Below are 12,673 nucleotides of genomic sequence, written 5' to 3'. Positions count from 1 at the left end.
TCTGCATCCATAGTCTACCACCTCTATTGGGAAATAGGTTTCAGCAGTTGTGATCAAGTTGATCATTGCACTAGCAGCTCACTTTTATCAAGAGCTTTCAAGTATGTAAAGCACTTCAAAAACAATTTTTTATTTGATCCTCACAACTCTATGAGATAAAGCTATTAATATGCTTACTTTATAGTTAGAAAAAGGAAAGACTTCAGATTCTGTCCCAGCATCACATTGCTAGTAAGCAGCTGAGGCAGGATTTGAATTCAGAGCTTCTTGACTAAAAGCCCAACACTGCATTCAATAGACCAGGGGTGGGGAACCTGGGGCCTTGACCACATGTGGCCCTCTAGGTCCTCAAGTGAGGCCACCCAGGTTCCCCACTCTGCAATAGACCATGATTCATTTTGAATCCTCGTGTCTTTTCATGTTTTCCTTTGCCGTTTTGAAGTCATTGTGCACGTTTTGCTCTTCGTTCCGCTTTCTTTGTTCTGCATCACTTCCTGCAAGTCATCCCAAGTTTCTTTTATTTCCTCATATTTGTTGTTTCTGTGGACTATAATAAGTCAATAATTTATAATTTTATTTGGTTACATTTGTAATCTCTAACCTGTTGGTACCTGGAGCTGAAAAGAGCAGACTAGGGACAGGAGAGTTAGGAATCAAACAGAAGTTTAATTTCCAAGTGAGGGAAAAGGCTTGTAAGCAAGAATACATGTGCTGGAGCCCCGCCCCAAGTGATCGGACAGAGACAGTGTGAGGAGAGCTCAATACTTACACCTATGGCTACACAGTGAGCTGTAGCTCTGACAATGAGGGGTAACAGCAACAACAAGACAACTTTGATTCATAGCAGGGCTTCATACCTGGAACGTGGGTCCTTTTCCAAGTTTGTCTGGTGCTTGTCTGAGCTCAAATGGTGCTGGTCAAAGCAGTACAATAATTACTCTGATTTTGCCAGAGGATGAGTGCAAACGATTGTTGTTTTGCCAAGCTCAAGGCACAGCTGGTTTGCTGGGCTCTGGAAAACAGGGTGTCTCCTAATATCTTGACATATTTGTTTAGACCTACCGCAGGCCATGGTAACTCATTTTGTTGGTTTTTAAATACATTTCATCGATGCCTTTTGTTTTGACATCAGTCATTTCCAGGTATACCTGCCTACCCAACAACTAACTTTCCTTTGTAACAAAGAAAAACTCAAGCAAAACCATGCTACGTATGTGACATTTTGTATCCATCTCCACTGTCTAAATAGCATTCACTAATGGACCAAGATTTTGTAAACTTACACTTTTGCCTCCACAGTTTCTTTCTACTTTTGTGAGCTCATGGTCACTTCCACCAACTGATGAGGCATTGAGGTGGACCTTTGTGAAGATTGTGATACTTGGGATTTAACTTTAAAAAACAAAAAGACTTTATTGAAATCATATTGCCAAAAAATCCCAACTTCATCTGTTTCTTGTAATGTCGAGTCAGCAGGCATTTATTATGTACTTACTGTGTGCCAGGCACTGTGCTAATGTATAGTAGAAAATAAGAGGAAGGTGCAAATGGATATGTGTATCTTGAACAGATGAGTATACTCATATTTTAAAGTTAGAAAGAACCTTTTCTATTTTATTCTTATATATTGGCCCATGAAAAATTCAGGTAGCCCACAGGATTCTCACTAACTTTCCCCATATTTGAAAACAGTCCTACAACTTGACAAGTGTGATGATAGATTCAGTGTTTCAGATTCTGATCGAGAGTTTGAAAAAATATGGCTTAGAATACACTACGCTGCATTTCTCCTTTCTCTTAAAATTCTTAGGAGTTTCTTTGGTCTATTCCGCATGAGTTACCTCGGTTTTGCTATATATTCCCCAGTGTTGGAGAAAAGATAACCAAATTGATTTGTGATCTCATCTCTTTGTGTGGATTGCTTCAAGCAGTGTTGATCCTAACCACTTACTTTTTCTCATCCTATATGATTCTTATTTATTTCTTACTATCGATCTTCCCTTGTGGATCCATCCAATGTACTGGAGGCCATCCTCTATTTTTTTTTTCAATACTTTGAGGTCACCAATGGTGAAGACAATATGACTTAAGTACCTAGTCTATCCTTTCTTAAATCAAGGAAGCACATATTCCAGCTCCACCCCCAACTTGCTCCCTAGCTCTTGTATCCCCAAACGGTACTGTCTCACATCCAGCAAGATGCCGTGCAGCTCAGCCAGACTAATCTATGTTACCCTTGGTAACCCTTAAGTAAATCTCCTTGCCTCAGTCTTGGTTTTATGATAGGATGGCTAAATTCGGATATTTTTGTACTTAATGCTCTTTCTTCCTTTAAGAGATGGGAGCCTCTTCTTGAAGGTACACTATTTCCTGCTTAGTTAGCTATTTGTTTCTTTGCTTGCTTTTAAATAAAGCTTTGTACAATCTTAATAGGAAAACAACAAAAAAAATTGTTCTTACTCCATTACACCTTGTTGTCTTTAGGTGGTTCATCTATTAATTCTCATCAGTATTACACAATAGGTTCGCCTCCCTTTTCAGCTAAATAAGATCATAGAATCCTAGAGTTAGAGCTGGATGTGGCCTCAGAGGTCTCCTAGTCCAGGTCCCTCCAACAGGTCTTTGATGGTTTCTCCCCCATCCCCATTTCTGGTTTGCAAATCAGAGTGGGTAATACACTGCAGCCCACTTACCTACACCAGGAATCAGTCTGCTTCCTTTGAGTCACCTGTATTCTGATTTTTCCTAGGTCATGGTGGTTCATGGGACAGCCATATACTCACCTTAGGAGAATGAAAGATGGTCTTTTGCAGCAGTAGTTAGCTTGGGATCCTTGAAAGCATTGCAGTTTCCAAAATGCCATCCAACCTGATCTCCTACTTAGTTTTAGACCTAAGCTGCAGTGTACCTGTACAGGACACACACTGATGGACATTGAGGTGTGCATGAGAATCTGGCCATTATGTATTTTTTATCTAAACAGCAAAGTGCAGCAAGAGGTAGAACACTGGACCTGGAATCAGGAAGACCTAAGTACAAATCTAGCCTCAGATATTTACCAGCTCTATGACCCTAGCCAAGTCACTTAACCACTCTCTGACTCAATTTTCTCAGTTGGAAAAAGGAAATAATTATAGCATCTACTTTCCAGTATTCCTGTGAGGATAAAATAAGACACTTTGCACAGTTTCAAGTGTTACATAAATGTGTCTATGTGTCTACTTTGTTTTTTCCAGTGTGGTGGAGACTGAAACAGTATCTTGCGAGTAGTTATGGATTTTACCAAAGACCCTGAATGAACTGATGAACGAAATACTTTCCTTAAATATTTTTATAGAATTTAGAGATGTCTTATAGCTTAATTCTTACTATTTCATCTTCTTTGTAGAATCCCTGATAGACTTAAAAGTCTCTACTTTTAGCACCCCATTTAATTGGTAGCCCACAAGGGAAGAATTCGTTTTTTTTTAAATGCTGAGCCAAAACCTACTCCTTTCTAACTTTCACTTTTGCCTACAGAACTTGGTTCTTTCAGGACAACAAAGAATCAAATTTACTTTCTCTGCTATATGACACCCGTTTAAAGACAGCTATCATATATCCCCCAAGTCTTCTCATCTTCAGGCTAAACATTCCTCCTTCTTACAACTTTCTTCATGTGGAATATTCTAGACTTTTGTATGTTATGTTCAGCACACTGTGGTTTTCCAGTTTCATTCTTAAAATGTGCTATTCAGAATAAAACTCAGCCAATGGAGTGTGTTCCAACCATGGTCAAGTATGACAGAACTATTATCTGTACCTGTTTCTATTGAAGCAGCCTGAGTCTATGCCAGCCTTTTATTTTTAAAAATAATTGTCTTTTTTTTTTTAGTCAATTAGGGTTAAGTGACTTGCCCAGAGTCACACAACTAGTAAGTATTTGAGGCTAGATTTGAACTCAAGTCTCTCTGACTCCAAGGCTGGGGCTCTATCCACTGTACCACCTAGCTGCCCCCCACCAAAAAGCTAAAACAAACAAAAAAAATTTTCTCAATGTCTTTTGCTTTTACATCACATTTATTTCTGAATGTATCCCTCGTGTTTCTCTACCCTAAGAGCCCTCCCTTGTAATGAAGATTAAAAAAGAAAGAGCAAGAGGGTGGGGAGCAATTTAACAAAATCGACCCTGTTCTGATTTCATTATCTTTTCTGCCCAGCTTCCAGCCACCGATTAACCATTTCAGAGGTATATTCTCCTTCCACCTTGAGTCCCTTGTCCACGTGTCTTTCATTCTCAGCCTTTTTACCCTAAACTTGAGGCAAGCAGATGGTGCAATAGATGAAAAACTAGACCTGGAGTCAGGACAAAAGACAAGAGTTCAAATCCAGCCCCAGACACTCACTAGCTGTGTGACCCTGGGCAGGTCACTTAATCTTGGTCTGCCTCAGTTTTACCATCTGCAAAATGGAGAGTATAATAGTGACTATCTTTCAAGCTTATTGGGAGGATCAGATGCAATAGTATTTGTAAAGCATTGTGCAAACCTTAAACTCTAAATCAATGCTAGCTATTGAGAATAACAACAGCAACAACAGTTAACAAGTTGAGTAAACAGCTTGGCACAGTAGATGAAGTGTTGGACTTTGCGTCGGGAAGCCTTGGCTTGAAGCCCACTTTGGGTCCTGTGACCCTGAGCAAGTCACACCTTTTCCAAGCCTGTTTCGTTTTATAAATGAGGATATTAATAGCACCTGCTTCAGGTTTGTCGCGAGGAGCAGATGAGGTAAGATATGTAAAGTGCTTTGCAAGCCTTAAAGAACTATATAAGGGTGAGCTGGTATTGTCAGGACACTCCCATCTGCCTCATCTGCTCCTCCTCCATAGGAGTATAGACCGTTGTTGGAGAAAGTCACTGGGTTCACTACAAATGTGTGTGATTTGATCTCAACTGAGCAAACCCTGCTCCACAATAATCCTTATTCATCTCTCATCAGACTGTTCATCTCTTACAGACTATGTCATGTTCCCCACAGCAGTTGCTCTCATTATTACTACAGATAGAATTCTTCAGCCAAATGGAAATTTCCCTAACTATATTGAGCCCAAATGTTGCCAGTCTTATTGTTTAATTCACCTTTACTGGAAAACTACACAGAAAAATTATGTTTACCTCTCTGAAATGGAAACTTTTAGCAAAATGCTTTTATCAAGTATTTCTTCTGTGAAGCCACAGGCTGTCATTTCTTTTATACTGAGATGACATTTAATACTTATGGTTTCCTGCTGGTGGTCACAGTATTTGCTTTTGTACCCAACTAATAACTTATGGGATGTAAGTGCTAAAAGCAAAAGTGGTATCACAGCATACTTGCCATGTCAGCCTCAGGATCCCATCTTGGATCTTGGATGCCACAGAACTGACATGTCACATCTTGAAGAGACCCTTTTGCATATATGGATCCCATGTTAAACCAGGATTAGTACCAGGGAAAAGAAGGTTTGAGGATTTTCTGTTTACAATGGTCAGTCAGAATTTTTAAAATTCTTCTCAAAGAACATGGAGTTTTTAATTTTACTTCTTACCAAAAAATCAAGGGAAAACACATTCTATTGATTCTTTTAAATACATTGTTTCTAGATCTTATTAACCTACTCTTGTTTCATTGGTCAGGTTTTCTATTTCTTTAACCAGTGCTTTAATTACATCAAATTAAAAACTAATGAACTCTGGTTTTATTCTCTTGTCCTCTCTAAATGTTTTATTCAAGTGCCTTATTTTTTTTAAACATTACAATCAACTTCCACTGACTCTATTCCTAACTCCCTCCCTGTCATTCCCAAGAAAATCCTCCATTGTTAGTGACTTTAGGAGGAAAGGAGAAGTGAAAGAGGTACATTTGGAAATAAAGACATTAAAAACAAAGGATATCAATATGGTTTTTTTAAAAGAATCCTTCCATGTAACAAATAGAGTCCAAAAAAATAAATCAATACATTGGCAATGCCTGAAAATGTGTACCTCTTTCCCCATCTGTAGTCTGCCACCTCTCCTCTGAGAGGTGGGGAGCATGTTTCAACATCAGTTGGAAGTCCCAATTGGTCACTGCACTGATTCATGTTCTAGTCTTTCCGTGTTGTTCTCCTTATTTTATGGTGCTCTATGTGTAAATCATTCTCCTGGTCCTGCCTACAGCATGTGGCTCTAGATGGATTTCTATTTGGGTGAAGAATGATACCTACAGTGCATGTTAACCAGCAAGGCAGCCCTTTTTGGAACATCTAGGGTTCAACATTTTCATTAGTGATTTTGATGGAGATGTAGAAAGCATGCTGATCAAATTGGTAATTCCACAGATCAATAGTTAAAACAGTGGTTATCTATAAAATATGGAACACAAGAAACATCCATCTAGATGACATTGAATCAAGTTCAAGTAACATCCTGTATTTAGATTCACTTCAATGTGGCAAATATTTATTAAGTGTCTATTTTGTCTAAGGTGGGAGGGAATACTGCATATTGGATAATCTTAGAGTCAAGGAGACCTGGCTTCCAGTCCAAATAAAAATTCCTTCTTGTCTAAATTCTTTATATTCATCATTTCCCAGCCTGTAATAAAATTCCATTATGTTCATATGCCACAATATTCAGCCACTTGCCAATCAGTGGACACTCACCTTATGTATCCAGTTAGGTGGTACAGTGGATAGAATGCCAGCCTTGGAGTCAGGAAGATTCATCATACTGAGTTCAAACTTGGCCTCAAACACTTATTAGCTATGTGACCCTGAGCAAGTAACTCAGTCCTGTTTGCCTCAGTTTCCTCATCTGTAAAATGAGCTGGAGAAGGAAATGGCAAACCACTCCAGTATCATTTTACAGATGACAAAACTAGCTGTGTGTGACCCTGAGCAAGTCATTCAACTCTGCCTCAGTTCCTCATTTGTAAAATGAGCTGGAGAAGGAAATGACAAACCACTCCAGTATCTTTGTCAAGAAAACCACAAATGGGGTCAGCCACAACTAAACAATATGTATCAGGCACTATGCAAAGTGCTTTACAAATGTCTCGTTTGATCCTTATAACCACCCTGGGTTATTATCGTGATCATTATTATTAATTATATTATTATTCCCATCTTATAGATGAGGAAACTGAGGCAAACAGAGATTAAGTAATTTATACGGTATCACATCAGGCCATATTCGAACTCAGATCTTCTTGACCCCAGGCTCAGGCATGTTATTCATTGCCCCACCTAGCTGCCACTGTCTGCTTTACTATTGATTTTCATTCTTTAGAGTTGAATTTGACTTAGAAAATAAAACCAGCTAGATTTTCTTTCCCCGTCAATAGCAGAAATAACAAACAACTATAAAATAACAACCCAGCAATGATGACTGACAATTATATGTGGTCTTTAATATAAAATGCAATGTAGCACATATGTAACTAGATTATATTCATATTACACATACTTTCAGAAATTTTAATTTGTTGAAAAAAACCTCCAAATTAAACATTTTCTGAGTAGATGAAACATGAATTATTTGACTAAATCAGCGTCTTTCCCCCATTTACTTTCAGATCTGTGAAACTGAATGGCTACATTCTCAAGATGGTGGATGATGAAACATTGCCAGAACTTTTTGGCAAACCCCTCTGCCTTGGCTGTCCATTGACTTTGCCACCTTTATCATATGGATTTTTTGTTATACTAAATGCTAAAGTTGTCACTTGCATCTAAAAGGTGAAGGCTGATCAATTTAATCCTATGGATGAAGTTCAGGAGCATTATGAGGTCAGGCAAATATATCATCACATATCATTAAGGAAAGCTTCCAAGCAACAAAGACTGGGTCTGAGTGAATAACATGTCAAAGAGCCTAAATTTTGTGAGTGTTTTTATATTTTCATATTTTTAATAAAATAATTTATGGACCCTTAATGTTATGGTGTTATTCTTCTCAAAAAATGAAGCCTTATGAAATTTTATAAAATGCCTATAATGGCCAGGATGGCAGAGTAGCAGGAAGTTCAGTGAGTTCTCCCTCATCCCCCCACCAAAAGAAAAACTCCTCCAAAAGATCTAGAAAATGTACCAGACTTAATACTGATCAAGAAATCTAAGGAAAAAATCACAGTGAGCCATTTTGGGGGGTCTACTGAGTCAGAGAAAGGGACCCTGGGGATGGGGTCTAGCTGGGGGTTCACAATGTAGAGGGTGCCGGTACAAGGAAAGGCTACGCAGCAGGGCAATCTGAGGTCCTGGATCCAGCATAAAGAAGTTTAAAATTTGTATAGGGTTTAGGAACAGGTACCAGCTGGCAACTTTGCTGCTTACTACCCAGTGCCAAGGCACAGGTCTAGGGTGAACTAAGGAGAGGCTGCACCTAGGTACCAAGCAAGCAACAACATCAAGGAACAGATGCAAGTAGCATCTGTGGGGCTTGGACCCCAGGAGCAGAATGGAGTCTGGGTTACAGCCTCTAGCCCAAACTGAAGCCTGAAAAGAAATAACCAGGTCAGGAATCCCAGACCAAAGGGGAGCCTGCAGTTCTGTGGCTCTGAACCATCAGAACTTTCCAGTTGGCTGATGTGACCAAGTCCAGCAGCAGAGTACTGCAACTCCAAATGGGCAAGCCCATAGGCCTGTTGCTCAGACCAAAATCCAAATCAGGAAATTGTGGAGGCAGGGTGGGGGGCAGGGGAGCAGGAAGAGGAAGCAAGCCAACTTTGTCCCAGATCAGACCACTTTTGGAACACTGAAATATTACACATCCCAAAGTAACACAGCACTCAGCACCCCCAAAAATTACAACAGTAGGACCAGCCTAGACCTTTCCTCCAGAAGTGAACAGAGGCTGACCTTAAAATGAAGTCCAAACTCAAGAAGCAGACTAGAAGAATGAGCTAACTAAAGAAGAATCCCACCATAAAAAATTATTAGGATGATAGGGACACTCAAGACAAACCTAGAAGAAGATAATGACTCCAAAATATCTATGAACAAACCCTCAAAACAAAACACAGCTTGGACAAAACTTCAATTAGATTTCCTGGAAGAGATGAGGCAAGAATTTTAAAATTTTTTACAAATGAAAATAGTACTGAAGGGAAAAAAATGAAAAAGAAATCAGAGTTATGGAAGAAAGAAAGAAAAGGAATTAACAGCTTAGCACAAGAGGTTCAAAACCTTGTCCAACCAACAAACTCCCCAAAAACTAGAATGGACCAAATATAAAATAATGAGTCCATCAGGCAAGAAATATTGAAACAAAGTCCAAAGACAGAAAAAAAAATAGAAAGTCTAAGGGATCTCATAACAAAAACAACTAACCTGGAAAATAGATTGAGGAGAAAAAATTTAAGAATCACTAGATGACCTGAAAGCTATAACCAAAAAAAGAGTGTAGACATCATACTTCAAGAAATAATAAAAGAAAACAACCCAGATCCCTTGGAACCACAGGCCAAGGTAGAAATAGAAATAATCCATTGGTTGCCTCCTGAAAGAAACCCCAAAATGAAAACTCCCAGGCCTATTATAGCCAAAATCCAGAATTTTTACATCAAATAAAAAATATTGCAAGCATCCAGAAAGAAAAAACTCAAATACCAAAGAGTCACAGTCAGGATCATATGCCATCATGTGGCACATGTATCACATAGCAGCCACCATCATAAAGAAATGGAGAACTTGGAATATAATATTCTCTAAGACAAAAGATATGAGCTTACAGCCAACAATCACTTCCCCAGAAAAACTGAGTATAATCCTACAGGGATTATAAAAAAATTATAATTATAAAGAATGGTTCTTTAATGAAATAGAGGACTTCCAAGCATTCCTGATGAAAAGACCAGAGCTACATAGAAACTTTGAAGTGCAAACACAGGAGTTAAGAGAACTACAAAGGCAAACTTGAGTGAGATTAAACAAGGCTAAACCACTTATGTTCTAATATGGGGAGATATTACATATGTCCCCTCTGAATCCTATCATCATCAGCAATCATAAAAGGAGGCTAATTAGATATAAAACCTGGGAGTGGTTCTGTTATGCCTCGATGATCTTAAAAGAAGAATGGAAGGGGAGGGAAAAGGTTAATGAAAGGACAGGTGGGGACGAGTATATAATCTGGGGTGTGTAAGTAGAAGTCTATACAAAGAGGAAGAAGTGGAGGAACAGCTAATGCTTGAATTTCACTTTCATTGTAACTGGTCAAGGGAGGGAATCTATAGAACTACAGAGTAGGGTACAAAAATACATTTTGTTCAACAAGGAAATAAGTAGAAAGGGGGAGATGAAAGAATTAGATGGGGTAGATTAAGAGTGATTAGTACTAAGCAAAGCAAACTCTAAGGATGTACACAAATATTTATAGATCTTTTTGTGGTGGCAAAGAGAGGAAATGTGAGGGGGTACCCACCAGCTGGGGAATGGCTGAACAAGTTACGGCATATAAATGTGATAACACTATTGTGCTATAAGAAATAATGGAGGGAATTATTTCAGAGAAACTTGAGAAGACTTGTATGAACTGAGATTCAGCATGAAATGAGCAGAACCAGAAGAACAATTTGCACAATTACAACATAGTAGAAAGACAAACAACTTGGAAAGACTTCAGTCTTAGATCATTACAATCGCCAATCACAATTATAGAGGACTAATGATGAAACATGCTCCCTACCTCCTGATAGAGAGGCGAAGGACTCAGAGTGCAGAATGAGGCTTTTGTTTTTGGACATAGACAATGTGAAATGTGCCTTACTTGACTATATATGTTTGCAAAGGGAGCTTTGTTTTTCTTTATTTTTTAATTAAGGTGGCGTAGGAAGGAGAACAGGTAGATTTTGCTGATTTTTTTTAAAAAGCAAATTTAATTTTTTTAAATGAAGAATTTCCAAGATATATCTCATATATTAGACAGTCATTTATTCTAAGTAAACTGGTTTCACATTTTTATTACTTCTTTAACCACTTTTACAATTTTTGAATAAGTTCATATAATCATTTGAGGAACTTTAATAAAGTCTAAAACCTCTAGAAAAGGTATCTTCTGTTACAACTACTACTGCAGCTAGGTGGCACAGTTGGTTAGGATTAGTATTGGATTTGGAGTCAGAAAGAACTAAATCCATTGTCAAATCCATCCTCAGACTCTTATTTGATCCTAGGTGAATCATTTAACCTCTCTCCAATTCAGTTTGTTCCTCTAAGATGAGGATAATAATAGCACTTATCTCTCAGGGTTGTTGTGAGGGTTAAATAAGTTGATATAAGTTTACAGTACCATAGAAATGCTAGCTATTTTAAAATAAAATTTAAAAATAGAAATTACTACAATATATAATTAAATATATTTTAAGTGCAAGCTATTAAAATGTCTTGTAGAGTTTCTTCGTAGGAATCCTGACTTTTATTAAAAGTTGTTTTTTAGGGGCAGCTAGGTGGCGCAGTGAGTAGAGTACCGGCCCTGGAGTCAGGAGGACTTGAGTTCAAATTTGGCCTCAGACACTTGACACACTAGCTGTGTGACCTTGGGCAAGTCACTTAACCCCAATTGCCCTGCCTTCCCCCATGCAAAAAAAAAAAGTTGTTTTTTAAACCTTATTTAGCAACTAAGGCTGATGCTTGTACTAGTGTTCTTTGGAAGGGAAATTATTATTAATGATAATGTCTGTTTGGGGCAGGGGAGTTTTACAAAGCACTTCACATTACCATTTGAACCTCAAGACTACCCTGTGACACAGGTAATACAAGTCTCACCTCCAATTTACAGATGAAGAAACTAACACTGAGGAAGTTAAATGATTTGCTCAGATTTATACAGCCAATGTCTAAGTCTGGATTCTGACTTGAAATCCAACATCCTTTGACATATGCTATAGCCACAAAAGTTAAAAATTGCTTTTGCTCCCAATGAAAAACTCAAAGACAAGTACTTGAATATATTTTTATAAAATCATTTTCCTTGTCTTCACCCTTAACCTTACTGCCTTCCCTCTGAGAGTCCCACTGATATTACCTCAAATTTATCATGTCTATATCATATTTATACATAGTTGTTCGCATGTTTCTCACCCATTATCCTTAAGAACAGGGGCTATCTCTTGCCTTTTTTTTATCCCCAGTCCTTAGCACAGTGCCTGGCATATGGTAGGTGTTTAATTAATGCTTATTGATTTGACTTGATTTAGCAAAAGAGAAAATCTAGTTGACAGAACAGACACAAACCTATCTTTATTGTTTTCTCTCCCCACTGTCAAGTCACTATAGTTCATAACATTCTTAAATCATTTGTAAAAATGGTGTGTTTACTATAGCAAAGCATTTGAGATTTGGTATGTTATGATATTTTGGATTTCTAAAGTAATTTGAAAACAGACCCACTTATCTGAATTCATTCCTAGATTTGTAGAATATAATGAAGCTACCACATTGCAGAGAAAACCTAGAAAGGCACACTTATTTCAGCAATTGGAAGGGGCTATATGTCTATGCAGTGCTAACATCCTAATGGGAAAGATAAAACAGGTGTCCCTTCTGAACCTTAATGTCTTGAAAGGGTATAAATGAGAAAAGCAGATGTCCTGATGGCTTGGTTCTGTTCTGAGCATTTTAAGAGAAAGAAGGGTAATTGGAAGAAGAGAATAGTGAAGAAAGGAGGGAGAAGGAGGT

At 38.1% G+C, this 12,673-nt stretch overlaps 1 protein-coding gene across 1 annotated transcript in view; it reads left to right on the top strand.

Moving 5' to 3' along the window:
• The window catches only part of HPSE (heparanase), a 40,418-nt gene extending 32,531 nt beyond the window's left edge, over positions 1-7,887 (top strand). The window contains exon 12 of the mRNA XM_036763832.1: positions 7,573-7,887. Within this exon, the coding sequence (XP_036619727.1) occupies positions 7,573-7,732 (160 nt within the window). The 3' untranslated portion in view covers positions 7,733-7,887. The remainder of the gene's footprint in view (positions 1-7,572) is intronic.
• Positions 7,888-12,673: the final 4,786 nt, after the last annotated feature.

The sequence above is a fragment of the Trichosurus vulpecula genome, chromosome 6 (assembly GCF_011100635.1).
Source record: "Trichosurus vulpecula isolate mTriVul1 chromosome 6, mTriVul1.pri, whole genome shotgun sequence".
Classification (NCBI taxonomy): Eukaryota; Metazoa; Chordata; class Mammalia; order Diprotodontia; family Phalangeridae; genus Trichosurus; species Trichosurus vulpecula.
This window is presented reverse-complemented; position numbering and strand designations above follow the sequence as displayed.